Raw genomic sequence first — 17,648 nt, forward strand, 5'->3', positions numbered from 1 at the left:
TCTTCCACACACAAAGCTGTGGGACACTGTAATTCTTACTCATAGTGACTGAAAATAAAAGCCTGGTTAAGTACAAAGGGCTGTTTTCTGCCAAGCTCAATGAAAGGAGGAAGTGGCAAGGGTGGGTACAGGATGGCTGAAATTCCCCAGTCTTAACTGTGGATAGCGGGATGCTTCAAGTTCTGAAAAACAATCCCAAATTAGGTCTTGTCAAGTCAGATACACATCTGCAAAAGAAATATACAACCTGACAATGACTAGGATATGGATATGAGACCAAAGGGGAAAATGATATCTTTTCATGACAAAGTCCTAAAGTAGAATCATGTAGTGATTTTAAAAAAATCATGGTATTTGGGGTTCCACAGATCTCTCTTTGGTCCTGGATTTCTAGTTGTGAGTGCAAATGTCTCTGTGTGTGACTTTGGGTTAAGCGAATTAATGTCTCTATGATGCACATTCTTTGATGTTAGAATGTGAAAAAAAAATTCCTAAGCCATAAGGCAGCTGTAAAGAGTAAGTGAAATAATGAATATAAATTATTTAGCTCAGTGCCTTGTCCACGTAAGTGCTCAGTTAATTTTTATCAGCATCATAATTATCTCAGACTTTACCTCAGAGAGAGCCTGAAGGCTGAAATTAAACTCGCCCAAAGTGGGAGAACAACAAAGAGCATGACTGGGCTAATGGCAAATATAACTTCTAACATCTGAGATGGTAATTTAGGCTAGTAATCAGAGCCTCAAATGCTTGGGAGAATTCAGGAGTGACTTGAGGGGGACAGTGCAGATGCCAGGATGTGTGAGTGGTCAAGTCTGTGTCTATGTTAATCTGGTGAGAACATAGCCCATCTCAGGAGGCAACTGCTATTTAATTCTAGATCATGGTTGTGAGGAGAGAATGTAGGCTCAGTGTGGGAAGAGCTTATTTGTTTTTAAGAGAATCTGCAAATCCAAAATATTTTATGTGACGTTTCCGGTTTCTAAAACACTGACACAATTTTTAAATACATCATGTAGGCCAAATAAAACATGTCCGCAGCCAGACACTACTAACTGGTGATCTCTGGTCTACAGTTTCTTACAACGTGCCTATCTAAGATTAATACTGGTTCTAAAGATCAGGATGGGATTGCACCTCTCGGGTGAGGACAAGTAGACCAGATTGATCAATCGATTGATCAATCTATCTATCCAGAGAATTGAGTCATAAACATGAGCCACATGTGTCATTGTAAATTTTCTAGCAGTCACACTAAAAAAAAGTAAAAAAAAAAGTGAAAATAATTTTAATAATATATCTCATTTAACCCTACGTATCTAACATATCATTTTAGCTTGCAATTAATGCAGATTTATTAATAAGATAGTTAATATTTTTATGATAAATCTTCAAAATCAGGTATGTATTTTATATTTTTAGAATATCTTAATTCAGAGTTAATCACATTTAAAGTGCTCAACACCCACATGTGGCTCTGGCTACTCTACTGGACAGCACAGGTCTAGGGTATGCTTCTTGAACTTTAATATGCATATTGAAATTTTGCAGATCATGTGAAAAGGCCAATTCTGCTTCACTGGTTGGGGTAGAGCCTGAGATGCTTTACTGCTGGTGCTACTGGCCCACAGACCACACTTTGAATATCAAGGAGCTGGTGGTTGTGGAAAGTCTCCCTCAATCAGAATCCTTTTTCACCCAAAGTATTCCTTCTCTTTCAGATTCAGCAAATATCTGTTGAAGAGACTAAATTGATATTCTACGAATTAGTCACCAAATTTAGATGTGGAACAGTATCAATAACCTTAAACACAGGCAATATTTTATATACCCTGTGCATTAGAACTGAGTCATTTACTCTTTTTTCTTTTAAACTTGAGAACCTTTTTCTTTTAAACTTGAGAACCAGATGCTTTCATGAGAACACACTTAAGCACAGGATAAACACAACTTTAAATTCTAACTTCAGAAGTTTGGCATGTTAAACATTTTAATAAAACAGACAATGGGATTGCAAGGGAAATTTGATAATAATATCTCAAAGCTTTAATATTTAGAGGCATTCCTCGGTCAAGGGTATGAATATTTCATAGACTCTCCAAAGAGAAACACAAAATTTTTTCATTTCCTCCTGACGAGTCTACTTGAGGGATAGGTAGAGCTCTACAGGCAGACTTTAGATCTTTGTGGAAATGATATGGATACATAAATATGGAAATGTAAGCGGCTAAACGTGGGGCAGAATATAACTCAAGGATTCTACATAGTGCAATCACACTCAAGCTACAAAAGCTTTTAAATTCAGAATAGTGTTCTGGAGGTGAGCAGTGAATTATAATTCCTAAGAATTTGTTCTCACTCTTTCTCTCTCGTGAGCTTCAGCAGTTTACTCTCGCTTCTCCTGTCTCAGATGGTAATAATGCTTCTTGAAACTATTTCACTAAATTTTTGTAGGCAAGTGTGAACTCCCTACACTGGAACATGCTATTGGCTTGTGAGGTATTCATATATGCTGACAGGAAGGTACTGAGTCTTAAACACATGGTCAGAATGGAGTCTGAACTGACAAGACATCAAGTTCTCAGGGCCCTCTCTTCTGTTGTGTTGCATAATAGCCATAGCTGTTGATATTTCTATTTTCCACATGACAGGATTCCAGTCACAGAACTAATGTCTCTTCCTACACAAAATAGAATAGCACGTCAAAAGGTAAGGGAATCTTTAATTTTAAAGTCTTTGTTCTAGTTCTGAATTGAACTAAGTAGGGAAATATATATACGGAAGATATTTTCCCCCTTGGTAACACTGTTCAGTCATTTATTGCTATGAAATCTCTTGAGTGAAAAATCTGAAGCTTGATTCTGATAGATGGCTTAAATTAAACTCATGTGGTAAAAATTACCCAGTAGGATCATCAGAATAGAGCTAACTTTGTTTAAAAGCTCTGAAATGATCTGGCACCCATAAGGAAAAAAAAAAAAAACACAAAAAACCAAAATGATAAAACTCACTAATTAGGAAACTTATAAAATATTATTAAAAGAAATTTTAAAAGGTGTAGATAAATTAAGTAAATAAATGGATGACTGAATATCCTAAAGATGCCCAATAATTGTACATTGGCCATAACTCAAAAACAATTCCAATCAAAATTACATTTTTGTGTGTGAACTTCACAAGCTGACTCTAAAATTTGTATGTTAGAGTGAAGGACAAGCACAGCCTAGAAGCTTCTGAAGAAGAAAAAACTGCCTTTATTTCAAAAACTATTACTAAAATATACCAAATGACCAAGATTTTATTATTTCAAGGAAAGACCAATAAAACTAAAGAGTGAGCCCAGAAATAAACATGTACCTAACTTAAGACACAAATCGTGTTGCACATGTGAGAGAGAAGATAGTGGACTTTTCAGTAAGTGTTCTAGGACAAAGTATTAGTCATTTAGGAAAACAATAATAAAAAGCAGACTCTTACCCAATCATTGTATATAATGTTAAATCTGGGTATGTCAAAGATATAAAATAAAAAGCAAAACTACACTCTATAGGATAATATCTTTATGCCCTGCATAAAGGTAGAGTTTGATTAAGCAAAACACAAAAAGTGCAAACCTCAGATGAAAAGATTAGTAAAATGTATTAATCTATCAAAACTTCTGACTTCTATCAAAAGTCAATGTAAAGGAAGTGAAAGGAGAATTGCACATGGAAGATGATATTTGTCAATATATACAAAAGGCAAATGATTAATCAATGTCCAAAAGATAAAAATAAAAAGAATTCACAATCTATAAGAAAAGAAGAAATAAATAACCAACAGAAAAGATGAGGAAAAGTCTTAATAGATAATTCACAGAAAGGAAATTTGATCAACCAATGAAAGATGTCCAATCTGATAAGTAATTACAGAAATGAAAGTTAAAAATCACAGTGGCAGTCATTTATAACTCAGTACAGTGGGGAAAAAAATGTTTGTTAACTAGAACATTTACATCATACTTCTGGTAGGTACAAATTGGTAGAACCATTATGAAAGCAATTTGGCATTATCTTTGTACTCTTTTGTGCTTTTGGCTTTGCATTTTTTCCCATAAATTTAAGGAAATAATCAAATATTTATTTTGTTTTTCTGCATGCACTGAATTCTGTTTTAGGGTAACCAACTAAGTGATGAGGAAAAGTTATTCTCTATGGAAGAATTCTAGCTAAATAATGCAGAATGAATTCTAGAATTAGAGAATTACCATTATACAACCCTTACTAAAAACATTTAGGTAGCTTTTGTTATTGTATGCTAAAACTATTTGAGTGAAACAATGGGGAACTTTATAGTGGAGTGATCAGACTGACAGCACCTGAACTCACTGATCAAGCTCACAGAGCTTCACCTATTAAAAATGGTTACCTTAAAAAAAATTGAAATTGGATTTTATCAAGCCAGTTGACAGGAAATAGAAGGATAGAGGTAGGATGTAAAACAACAACGTGTTTTGAAGTGATCAGTCACATCTTGAATATGAGACATTTCTTGGGATAAATGACATGGCTTCTCCATCAAATCAACAGCATAAAAAAGTAAAAAAGAAGGAAGGGACTGTTATATAGTAAAAGAATTACAGAAGATAGAATAAGAAAACACAATATTATTTGGATTTTGATGTGGTCAAATCAACTGTGAAAAGATAACTTTAAGACAATCAATGAAATATGAATAAGGACTAACTAGGCATTAAAGGATATTAAGGAATTATTTGTTAGGTATTTTCTGTTAAAATGTTATCAGATAAAGATTCATGCTGAAATATTAGTATGAACAATTCATATAGGTGAAATGACACATCTTATATTTGCTTTAATATAAACAAAGATGTTAAGGTTATAGAATCTGGTATTTTTAGTAACTTATTAGTTATGGAGGGGTGGTAGAGAGGAAGAGGTCTAGAATAACATCTGGATTTTGACTTGGGTTGCAAGGGCGGTGCATTTGCCAAGATGGGAGGATACAGAAGCAACAGAAAACTACAGAGATTAAGGTGAGTTTAATTTTGAAAATAAGTTTTAGGTGCTAATGGGATACACAGAAGGTTCTCTGAAGTAAGCAATAGGGTAACTGAATATGAAATAAGAACAACTCCTATCTAGAAAAGTGTTCAAATCACCCAGGAGAACATAAGAATGAATGGTAGGAAACGAAATCTAAGGATGAACTCTAATGAATGCCAACGTGTATGAAATAAACAAGGGGAGAGTTCAATGAGGGATTTTGAAAATAAAAAGAGTATTTGAATAGTTTTGAGAAGAAAGAATTACTCAGCATAATGACTAATCAACACTAATCAAATACTGTAGAGAAGTTAAGTAAGAGAAGAACTGGAAACAGTCCATGGGATTTCGAATTTGGCAGTCACCGGTGATATTAGCAGGAGTCGTTCCATTTGAATAATGGTGGCACACAACTAATTACCATGGGTTAGCGCTTACATGAGAAGTGAGAATTGGAGACACTTATTATTTTGAGGAGCTTAGCTGAAAACTGAAAGAGAGGCAGTGCAAGAGTTGGAGTAAAAAAAGGGATTTTTAATAGAAATAATCTTTCTTTAATAGGAATGGATTCTCCTTTTTTAATAACATGGCTTCAGCATGTTTAGAGGCAAGATAAAGGAGTCAGTTGAGAGTGAGTTTGGGAATTTTTAAAACAGGGGGAACAGATGAAATATAGCTTCAGTGAAAGACGGATGGAAAGCATCAAACACAAGTTGAATAAATTAGCTCTAAACAGAACAAGTAGTTATTTTTTCTCTGAATCTGTAAAAATTTTGTGAGACTAGATGCATGTTATAAAGGAAATATTTCACTTGATAAGAATGAACTATTATTTTTTTTCAAGAAATAAATCTAATTCTTTTTTTTTATTATGTTAATCACCATACATTACATCATTAGTTTTTGATGTAGTGTTCCATGATTCATTGTTTGCGTATAACACCCAGTGCTCCATGCAGTACGTGCCCTCTTTAATACCCATCACCAGGCTAACCCATCCCCTTACCCCCCTCCCTTCTAGAACCCTCAGTTTGTTTCTCAGAGTCCATAGTCTCTCATGGTTCATCTCCTCCTCTGATTTTCCCCCCTTCATTTTCCCCTTCCTGCTATCTTCTTCTTCTTCTTCTTTTTTTTTTTTTACACATAATGTATTATTTGTTTCAGAGATACAGGTCTGTGATTCAATAGTCTTACACAATTCACAGCACTCACCATAGCACATTCTAAAAGCACAGGTGCAGTCATCTAAGGTCAGGCCTATGTTGTTTCAGAAATGTCACCGGAAAAAAGCCCAAGTCATTCTTAGGGCATATATTCCCTCATGGTTCTTGGGGAAGTGTAGGTCTTGCTGTGTTAGAAGAATGTGTGCCAGTTTGCAGGAAATTGGCCCTCTGAGAGGTGGGCTAATGGACAAGATAGCATGGTGGTGTGCCAGGAGTCAGGAGAAGTCATATTCTGAACATGGATGGTGGGCCAGAACAGAATTGTGACTGAAAATAATCAGAAGGGCACTCTGAGGGGAACTCTGGCTAGTGAGGAAGTCTGTTTTGGTTGACAAAGAGACAGATCAGTTGGTAGTTTCTATGTTTAGATTCAATGTAATCTGTGATTTGTGAGGCAAATCATACATTGAGAGGAGTCAGTGTCAGCAGCTGACAACAAAGATCTTGAGGGAGTGGTGAAGAGTTAGTATATTTTTGGATATTTTTTAGAATATTTTTGGATATCCACACCTTAATGAAATTTCCTAAAATTTCCTCCAGCAGAACCCAGGAATTCAGTTACAGGTGCAGAAAAAAAAAAAAAAGTCCTTATCAATCTACCTTTGAAGTTAGCAAGATAGATACAGCCAAAGCACAAAAAGAGATTATTACAGAGAGAAGTTAAATGACATGCCATGCATCTAGGTGGGATCAGAAAAAGGGTAGGTCCATTAAGGTGGTGATGGGTTAAGAAGTCTTTAGATAAGAGCAATAAGGATGGATAAAAGACAGCAGGACTGTCAAAGGAGGAGAGTGTTGTTACAAGTGTCGAATAATCTGGATATAGAGGACAATTCAAGTAGAATGCTGCTACCACTTCTGGATTCTATGGAAAGTAAAAGATAGAATTTAAAAATTAGCTTGAGACCTACTACCAAAGGGATAGAAGGGTTGATCTGTCAATAAACTGACAGTACAGAGCAGATCATATGTGATAGGATGAGGTCTCCAGAGGAAGGGGTGGGGGTCAATAATAAAAAGAATGATGAGTGGGAAGGAATCCCAGAATAGGCCAGTAATGAGAGTAAATGAGGGCATGCTAGTCAAAAGCTTGTAATTTGGTTGGTGACCAAAGAAAAAAGGGGGGAGAATGTGTTAGGTGGACTGTTCTTGAGGCTCCTAAGCAGACCAATTCCCAAGTGGTCCAAGACCCTTATGAGATTAGCCATTTTTAGGCTCTACTTATCATTTAAAAGTAATGTCACTGGGAATTTACTTACCTCATCTCTGAAAAGTTCTCTTCCTCAGACTGTTGATGGAAAAAGTGCATCTATGTTCATTGCCCATTTAAATTTTTTATTCAAGCCACTCTTACCACATTCCATATATATATGTCTATTCCACTCTAGGCACCATATAGAACATAAAATAAGAATCTTTTACCATTCCTCTGAGGAGTTTGTTCTCTTACTGAAGGTGTGAGAAATACATACAATTTACCTCATATCTGCGGGTTTTGGAAGAAGTCTTTTTTTTCCACTAAAGTAGACTTCAAAATCTTCGATCTTTAGCCTGTGGGCATAGTCAATGTATCCTGATATTTCCTGCCCATGAGAATTTCTGTCACGAATAAAGATCACGGTCTGGTAGCACACACACAAAAAGATGGAGAATGGAAAGAATAAATGAATAAGTCATTTGAATATATTGCATATGGTAATAAAAGCTACAGTTTTTGAGTATTACATGTGCCAGACCCTATTTTCAGTGCTTTACGTTTCACCCTCACCATGATCCTATGAAGTAAGTATGATTATTTACTCCTGACAAATGAAGAAATTCATGAAAAGTTAACTGTGCAGGTATATAATGTGCATTTACAGTAATTTTATATGACAATATCAATAAATAACTTACAGAGGTCTTCCAAAGGGCAGACATTATTTTAAGTGTTTGCAGTACATTAATTTATTTCCTTTTCTCCCAATCCTATTGTCTTCTCTTTGTCATAATTTCTTTAAATAAGAAAACTAAGGAACAGAGAGGCTAAGTATCTCACTCAAGGTCTCACAGCTAGTAATGGAAAAATTGAGATTAAAGCCCAGGCTCATGTGTTTGTCTCTCTAATCACTACATCATTTTTCCATCTCAACTCCTATGTATTTTCTGTTATAGGGATATAAACTGGTCCCTTCTCATTACCATGAGAGTAAAAAAATCTCTTTATAAAATGAAAATCTCTTTATAAAGTCACCTTACAAATTAAGTCCATAAGTCAAAATAAACAGCAAGTACATATTTCTCATTCATATTAATTCCAGCACAAATATCATTGTGCACCTAGGCATGTTAGGTACTGTTGTAGGTGCTAAGGATATAAGACAGCAAGCACCCTGGCCTCTCAGAACGTGTGCTTTGGTGAGGGGAGACAGATGAGATATGAAAAGGAAAAAAGTACTTCCAATGAGTGATAAATGCCACAAAGCAAATAAAAAACATGGCTGACTAGACAATGAAGTCATCAGAGAGGGAGAAAAACCATGAGAGACTCTTAACTCTAGGAAACAAACTGAGGGTTGCAGGAGGGGAGGTGGGTGGGGGGATGGGGTACCTGGGTGATGGGCGTTAAGGAGGGCACGTGATGTGATGAGCACTGGGTGTTATACACAACTGATAAATTATTGAACACTACATCTGAAACTAATGATGTAATATATGTTGGCTAATTGAATTTAAATAAAAAATTAAAAGGAAATAAAGAACATGGTTGACTAGAGAATGAATTGTTGGTGGTGAAGCCTACTTTGGGTAATCAGAAAAGACCTTGAGGAGGTCTTTTTTTAATTTTCATTTAATTTTGTAATTTTGTAATTTTTAAAAATTTTAACTTAAACCAACACTTGAAGCTTGAAGGATGAGAAAGAGTCAGGCATGTAAAGATCTAGAACAGGGGCCTATCAGGTGAAGGGAACAACTGGCACCAAGGCCCCTAAGTGGAAACCAGCTCGGGCAAATGGAAGAATTGTTGTCTTTTCTCTATCAAGCCAACAGACATTGATCTCGAGTTCTAAGAGAAAAACAAAACAAAACAAAACAAAAGAAAACCTATTATAACTGGGAAAGTTCTTACTGTATTTCCAGATCTAGTTCAAAGTGCAGAATTTCATGGCAAAGTTCTACATTTGGAAGAAACTGTCAACAAGCCTTCCTTTTTCTCTCCAGCAATCACTAGATGGTTACTTGCTAGGTCTCTGTGTAGTCAATTACAGGAAGTACTAGGGTGGGTTACCTTAACAGAGCTTCCAAAAAGGTGAACTGAGAAAACTGAAAGAATTCTTTTCCCCTCTGCACTTAAGAAAACATGTTGCTAACAGTGTCCCAATTGAAAAACACAAGAACAAGCCACAAGGTACTGTTAGTCGTTATTTTGCTAAATTGCATCTTCCTGCCTCCTGTGGTTGTTTGGCACTGGGTGCTGAAGATACCGTGCTGAGAAGGATTCTGAGGCATGTCCTTGGCTTAAGGAGAGGAAGGGTGGTGATGGCTTAGTGCCATTTCCCATAGATATGGCTCAGGGAGCTAGCATGGTCATTCCTGTGCTCAGTCTTACGTAGATTCGGTCCTCGGTTCTTCTCGTTTCCACCACGTAACGACAAGTTAAAATTCTATAGATTTCTCCATGCTTTCAGCCACATAGTTTTTAGCTTTTACAGCACAAATTCTAAAGGGACAGTAACTCAGAGACTTCTTGAGACTCTTACACTACTAAACCCATACTGAATATTGCCATCCCGGCTTAATCAAGGCCACGTGCTAGAACTATCAAAGTTTCATATGCAGTCCTAAAGGTACTTGAAATCTTTATTCCATCAAGGCTGCTCCTGATGTTAAGGCAAATCACGCAGGCACATAGAGGAAAAAAGGTCCCAAATAAGTCCTCTACTTTTAAAATGGAACTCTATTTTTAAAGATTTTATTTATTTATTTATTTATTTATTTATTTATTTATTTATTTACTTTTTAGAGTGAGAGAACATGGGAGGAGGAGCAGAGGGGGGAGGGAGGTGGGCAAAGAATTTTAAGCAGACTCAGAGCTGAGCGCAGAGCCCAGCACAGGCCTTGATATCATGACCCTGAGATCATAACCTGAGCCGAAACCAAGAGCTAGACACTTAACCAACCACCCAGGCAAACCTAAAATGGACCTCTATTAACAGAAAAAGAAAAACAAACAAACAAAACCTCCTCTGTCTTTGTCTCTTTTTAAATGAGATGGACCAGCCTTATTTTTTCAGCAGAATGGCATACCAAATATTGTAAATGATCTTCCTGCTGAAAGCAAAAATAAATTCTGGATAAAATCTAAAAAGCAACTTGTAACATGCATTGATGCACTGTCAAGAAAATGAGGAATACTTAGAGTCTAAAAACGAAGTGAAAATAGATTCCCAGAAAGGAAAGCAGAGCCCTAGAGCCATCTTTGTCCTGCAGGCATATGCCCAACCACAGGGAATCTTAGCAAAGTTTTCATGATCTTGGCAGTTGGAGGTGACAGGAGACAAAATCCATCCTTTCAGGTAGAGAGACTAATAGGACTTACTGCGTCAACATAGGGCAGAGAAATCAAAAAAGGTTGAAAACAATCTGTAATGTGTCCAGAGAATAGAAGAGTGATTCCAAAATTATAAACCCAGAGAAAATATCTTTCTAGTGAGCAAAATATAGATATATTCAGACCAAAAAATGAGAGCCTTGACTGATAAAAGACTCTTACTCAAAGAAATCCTAGAGGATGTACAGTTGACCCTTGAACAACATGGGTTCAGACTACATGGATCCACTTACATGTGGATATATATATTTTTCTTTTTTTAAAATTTTATTTTGTTATGTTATGTTAGCATACATCACATCATTAGTTTTTGATGTAGTGTTCCATGATTTATTGCTTGCGTATAACACCCAGTGCTCCATGCAATACGTGCCCTGCTTAATACCCATCACTGGGCTAACCCATCGCCCCACACCCCTCCCCTCTAAAACCCTGTTTGTTTCTCAGAGTCCATAGTCTTTTATGGTTCATCTCCTCCTCCTATTCCCCCCCTCCATTTTTCCCTTCCTACTATCTTCTTCTTCTTCATACAGTATAGCACTGTAAATGTATTTTCTCTTCCTTATGATTTTCTTAATATTTTCTTTTCTTTAGCTTACTTTATTGTAAGAATACAGTATGTAATACATACAACATATAAAATGTGTTAGTTGACCGTTTATGTTATCAGTAAGGTTTCCAGTGAACTATTAGTAGTTAAGGTTTTGAGGAGTCAAAAGTTATATGCAGATTTTTGACTCTGTGGTAGGGTTGGTACATTTAACCCTTATATTGTTGAAGAGTCAACAGTACTTCAGCCAAAACAAAGTGAATCTAACTGAAAGGTCAGAGATAAAGAATAGAATGATAATCAAAGAAAGTAGTAAATATATAAAAAAATAGATAATGTAATGATAGTGTTATGGGCTGAATTGTGTCCCCTCAAAATTCCTATGTTGAAACCCTATCCCTCAATATCTCAGAGAATGTATTTGGACATAGGGCTTTTAAAGAAGTTATTAAGCTGAAACAGGCCCATTAGTCCCTAAGCCAATCTGACTTTGTAAGGAGAGGATATTTGGACACACAGAGAGACATCAAGGGTTTGTATGAAGAGGAAAGACCATGTAAAGACACAGTGAGAAAGGAGTACCTGCAAACCAAGGTGGAAGGTTTCAGAAGAAACCAACCTTGCCGACTTTGACATCTTGATCTATCTTTGACTAATGGCTTCGATAATTGTGAGAAAATAAATTTCTGTTGTTTAAGCCACCCAGTATGTGCTATTTTGTTATGGTAGCCCTAGAGAACTGATACACATGGTAATAAATTAAAATAATTAAGTATGTACAATTAGTGTAAATGGCCAAATGTTTAAGTTGAAAAACAAAGCTTCTTAGAGTGGGTAAAAAAAAATATGATACAAAACTTAAGGTTGAAATTTAACTGATGAAATAATATGCATAAGGAAATGTCTGTCCAAAAAAGAGCTGGCATCAGCATATAGGTATGAGACAAATGAGCTCAGAGGCAAAAAGCATTCCTACAGATGGAGAATCACTAGATAATGATAAAAGATTCAATTCACAGAAAGAGCAGTTATAAACTTGAATGAACCTTTGAAAACACAGCCTCAAAAATTGATATAACTGGGGCGCCTGGGTGGCTCAGTTGGTTAAGCGACTGCCTTTGGCTCAGGTCATGATCCTGGAGTCCCGGGATCGAGTCCCGCATTGGGCTCCCTGCTCAGCGGGGAGTCTGCTTCTCCCTCTGACCCTCCCCCCTCTCATGTGCTCTCTCTCTCTCATTCTCTCAAATAAATAAATAAAATCTTTAAAAAAAATTGATAGAACTACAAGGATAAATAGACAAGTCATCATCACCATGGTAAATTTATCTCTTATTAAGTTTTAGATCAATGATAAATTCCATAATTATTATATAGTTAATATACATTGTAAGGAATTAAAAACACAAGCTTGAGTGCTTGGTTTTTACCTTAGCCAAGTACCCAAACATCTTTACTCTTCAGTGTCTTGTGGATAAAATGACTGATAGTGTAAAATTATATGTATATATATTTGTATATATATATATATAGCCACAATTTCACTATTTTACAGTATTATATACAGCCTTCCCATATGAGTTAAAGCCCATTGTCTATGGGAATCTGTAAATTACCTCAAATCTCACTTCTCCAGCCTTGTGAGAGTTAAATGGATGCTCTGTGATTTTTGTGAATCTAGGGGTTTTCTGAAGCTAGAGAACTTCAAGTCAGGCCAAACTGAGTATAAGCAGGGGCTCTTCCAGGTTCAGTCTATGTCCTTGGGTGTGTTGTTCAAATTCTTAACTCCTCTCTATATTCATAAGTCCTATGCCCCTAAGTAGGTTCCTGCAAAATCTAGCAAGTTTCTACCAAACCGAACTAAACACCTCCAAAACAAACAAAGAAACAAACAAAACCAAAATAAACAAGAGACCAAAATCCTGCTTGGACCTAAGCATTTAGTTAGCTAAGCCTTCTTGTAGCCTCTCCCTTTCTCCCGTTTCTCCTTCAGCTCTGTAGAGCAATAAAATAATCTCTTCTGTCTTGCATGGAATCGCTCAGCTCATAGTCAGGTGTTGTCAGAGCCTTGCCTTCTGCCCTATGAACCCAATTTGTAAGCAATATGCAAATGCTCTTTCTTTTTCAATGGGGAGAGTCTAGTAATCATTGTATCTATAATTTCTTTTATTTTCAATAGAAACAAATTACTTCATTGATGTCTTTCCAAGTATGGCTACTTAGGTGTAAAAGTATATTGTGAAAGACTTTTTAGTAAAATTAAAAAAAAATTGCTAAAATAAAAAAAAATTCCTAACAAACAACATCCTTCTTGAAATTATTTTAAAAAATTGATTAGAACTATTGATGTGTAGTAATTGGTGATAGACTGTCAGGAAATTACAACTCAACATTTAACTTTAGAAATACATCATTATAAAAACATGGTGTAGGTGACAGGAAAAAATAATGAAACAGAAGAGGTAAGAGGTAGTTGTAAAGTACTTGATGGCTGGTTGAAATCTTTTTTTTTTTTTAAGATTTTATTTATTCATTAGAGAGAGAGAGAGAGAGACAGAGAGAGCACAAGCAGGGGAAGAGGCAGAGGGAGAGGGAGAAGCAGACTCCGCACTGAGCTTGACATGGGGCTTGATCCCAGGACCTGGAGATCAAGACCTGAGTGAAAGGCAAACGTTTAACCATCTGAGCCACCCAGGCACCCCAGCTGGTTGAAATCTTATTGTATCTTGTTTGTATTTTATTATATGGATTATCCAAGAATTAGAATTTAGTTAACTAATACTCTTAGTAATTTTAATATATTCATTTATCAAATGTATATTTTCGTCTAAAGTGAATCCTAATTACCCCTACTATTAATACTACTAGGTATCATTTATTAAGTAGCCATTATGTTCTGAGCCAAATATTAGGAGCTTTATATTCATTACCTTATTTAATTCTCTCAAAAATATATAATGGTTAGATAGCATTATTATCCTCATTTTGTAAATGTAGACGCTGAAAGCATTGAGAATAACCACCTCAAAAGACATGCAGCTAGAGAATGGGGCAACCACACTCACACCCAGGGTGCCTTCCCATGAAGTCCATGTTTTTAACCACTCCACAATGGACACACAGACTAGGATCCAAATGTTGGCCCTGCCATCTACTTACTTTGTGACACTGGTACATTCATTATCCTTTGTAAGATTCAGTTTCTTCTGTTACACAATGGACATAACACCTGCTTCTCAGGGTTCTTGTGTGAATTGAGGCTGTTTTTGCTAAGCACTTAACAATGCCTGGCACATGGTAAACACTCAGTGAATATTATCTATTGCTTTTTAAAATTTTTATTATTACTGTTGCTATTGTATTTATATTATGTTAAGAGTTTTATCAGTTCCTTAGGGATAAGGAAATGGAATACTCATATCGTAATTCCATTGCCTGGGTGTGTATAATTATGTTGCTGAACATGGTTCAATTCATTTGTTACGTTCAGCATTCTCAGTTAAAATTTTGGATGTATTTTGAAGTTAAAGTTTAAACAATTTTCTAGGTATTATTGTATACATTCAGGATGGACCCAACTGGCAATAAAGCCATGATTCTGACATCCAGAATGGGCAGAATAGGCTAAGAGAGCCCTTTGAAGAATTAGGTTTCTTTCAGCCCAGGTGTGATGTATTTTAGTAATTGCAAGCTTTCTTATGTGGAGCCCTGTATTGTGTCACTAGGAATTATAAAATGTTATAAATAATTGTTTTAAGTTTCTCTAATAACACTTGCTTTTTTAAACAAAATAACAGCTCTATTGAGGTATAGTTTATAAACATAAAATTTATCCTCAAGTTTTAAATGTATAGTTCAACGATTTTTAGTAAATTTGCAGAGCCGTGCAACACAATACAGTTTTAGAATATTTTTATCACCCCAAAGAGATCCCTTGTGCCCATTTGCCGTCATCCCTGTTCCCACCACCACCCCCAGGCAACCACTAATCTACTTTCTGTCTCTATAGATTTGCCTTTTCTGGATTTTTCATATAAATGGAATCATACAATATATGGTCTTTTTCATTCTAATAACATTTTTTTTATCACAGTTAATTTCCCAGGAGATACATGAAAACTATAAAGGCTCTTTTAAATGATGATGTTATGTTTGTAAAAAGGCAGACTTCCAAAATGCTCATTGTCCTTAGATAAAACCTTTTAATCCTCTCTAGAATAAGTCAAAGTATAACCAACACAAGTATTTCAGCAAATCAGATGATATTTATTTGAAGCCATGAATATTGGTTTACATTTATTTGCAACCTGGGCAGAAAATACTAGTTTTTGTAACAACAAAAACACAAAAACAAGCCTTTGATAGATATCAAGATACAAGTATTCCTGATATTGAAGCAGGGGCTCAGACACCAAGGAAAATGTGGAATCTGAGATTTTACTGAGATGTCTATGACCTCAAGTGTGAACCAGTGTTAGTTGAAAAGACTTATGGAATGCCTAGTTAGGTCCACATTACTTCTCATGTGCTGGGAAAAGATGAATTAAAGTACAATTTATACCATTAATATATCATTTGGATCTCTGGCTGCTTGTCTTGTCCCAGAAGTGGATTAAAATACAAATTCATAAACTTGTTATGAGTTGAGTACATGTGTTGCCTGATTTTTCTTGCCAAACACTAATGAGGAGACATAAACCTGATACATTGAAATGGGACTTTTTCAACAGTGAAGCCAAAGTCACTTGGGGAAAAAAGAAAAGGCATAGTAAGCAGTATGTTGCTAAAACTGAAACATCCATTTCAAGGAGTGAGAACTGTCACACAAGCTAAGTTCTTGTGCTATCCTTCTGAGACTGTCAGTAGGCTCCCTGATGGAAACAAACGAAGAAAGAATTTTTATCTCCTATAATTTTAAAACTCTTGGAATACTTTCATGAATCATTAGTTTTAGGGAATCCTCTTTTCCTTTCAGAAGAGAAATGATTTTGCAAATGGAGTCCAAGTTCTGACAATTTTTGTAACATTTCAAAACGTGTCCTTATCCATTTCTCTAAAACAAGTTACTTTCTGAAATTCTTTATGCTGATAATTATTTTAAAATTCTATATCCTTTTATTCAATTGCAATTCGACACATATCTTTTTACTTATACACACAATACTCAGGGTTATGTTTAAGAAAGTTCTTTGTCCTTCGTGTTGAAGGCTTAGTTGGGCTCAGAACCAACACATTTTTCCTTCTGCATCCTGTTGGCCAAAGCAGGTCACAGGCCAACCCAGATTCAAGAGGCAGGGAGAGTGACTTCCCTTGAGGGAGGAGCTGCAGAAGTGTCATTGCAAAGGGGCTATATAGATAAAGGACCAAGTAGAGAATTGTGGTCTTTTTTCAATCTATAGTTACTTACCTTAAAGAACCTAGGAGTTAGGCAAGTAGCTGGTTTGTTCATTTTGTAAGTTGGAGATTTGATTTCTGAGGGAAATCATGGACTAATAACTTTTTTCTCTCCCAGTTTATAAAGCATATCCATATCTGAAAAGGCTTTTTTGCATTATCAGTGAGGTTAAGAATAATTTAGGAATATCTGGTCTCACTGTTAAGTATCCAAAATGATCTGGAAATTTTAGTGAATGAAAATAATATTGAAAGTATGTATAAGCTTTAAATACTGGAAAGGAGAAAAGAAAATTATTATATTTTATATAAACTGTTAATTACTTAGAAAATCCAAGACAGATAACTAAGAAACTTCTAAGACCACTCATTAAGTTGATCCAATTCAAAATATCTATACCATGGTAAGCACTAGCAATAATCTACTAGCTACTGTGCTTTCAATATTTATTTAAGTTATGCCTTTTAAAAATTATAACATCCCTCCAAGCATTTTTAATAATTTTTTTCTAAAATAATATTAAAAACTAAACAAAGAGGCTACACTGCTGAAGGAAAGTTATTATTATAAAATAAATGTATTGAAATTCTAAGCAAAATACCTATAGGGTATTTTTTGATTACTTAAAGTTTTACCTTGAAGAATAACTGGTTAATACTATCTAAGATAGGGGCGCCTGGGTGGCTCAGTCGTTAAGCGTCTGCCTTCGGCTCAGGTCATGATCCCAGGGTCCTGGGTTCGAGCCCCACATCGGGCTCCCTGCTCGGCAGGAAGCCTGCTTCTCCCTCTCCCACTCCCCTTGCTTGTGTTTCCTCTCTTGCTGTCTCTCTGTCAAATAAATAAATAA

General features: G+C 35.7%; 1 protein-coding gene across 1 annotated transcript in view; it reads right to left on the reverse strand.

The window, feature by feature from the left end:
- CFAP299 (cilia and flagella associated protein 299) overlaps nucleotides 1–17,648 on the reverse strand; it is a 565,449-nt gene that overhangs the window by 78,403 nt on the left and 469,398 nt on the right. Inside the window, exon 4 of the mRNA XM_035004699.1 lies at nucleotides 7,748–7,890. Coding sequence (XP_034860590.1) covers nucleotides 7,748–7,890 — 143 coding nt within the window. The remainder of the gene's footprint in view (nucleotides 1–7,747; nucleotides 7,891–17,648) is intronic.

Source organism: Mirounga leonina, unplaced genomic scaffold, assembly GCF_011800145.1.
Source record: "Mirounga leonina isolate KUSES-001 unplaced genomic scaffold, KU_Mleo_1.0 Mir_129, whole genome shotgun sequence".
NCBI lineage: Eukaryota > Metazoa > Chordata > Mammalia > Carnivora > Phocidae > Mirounga > Mirounga leonina.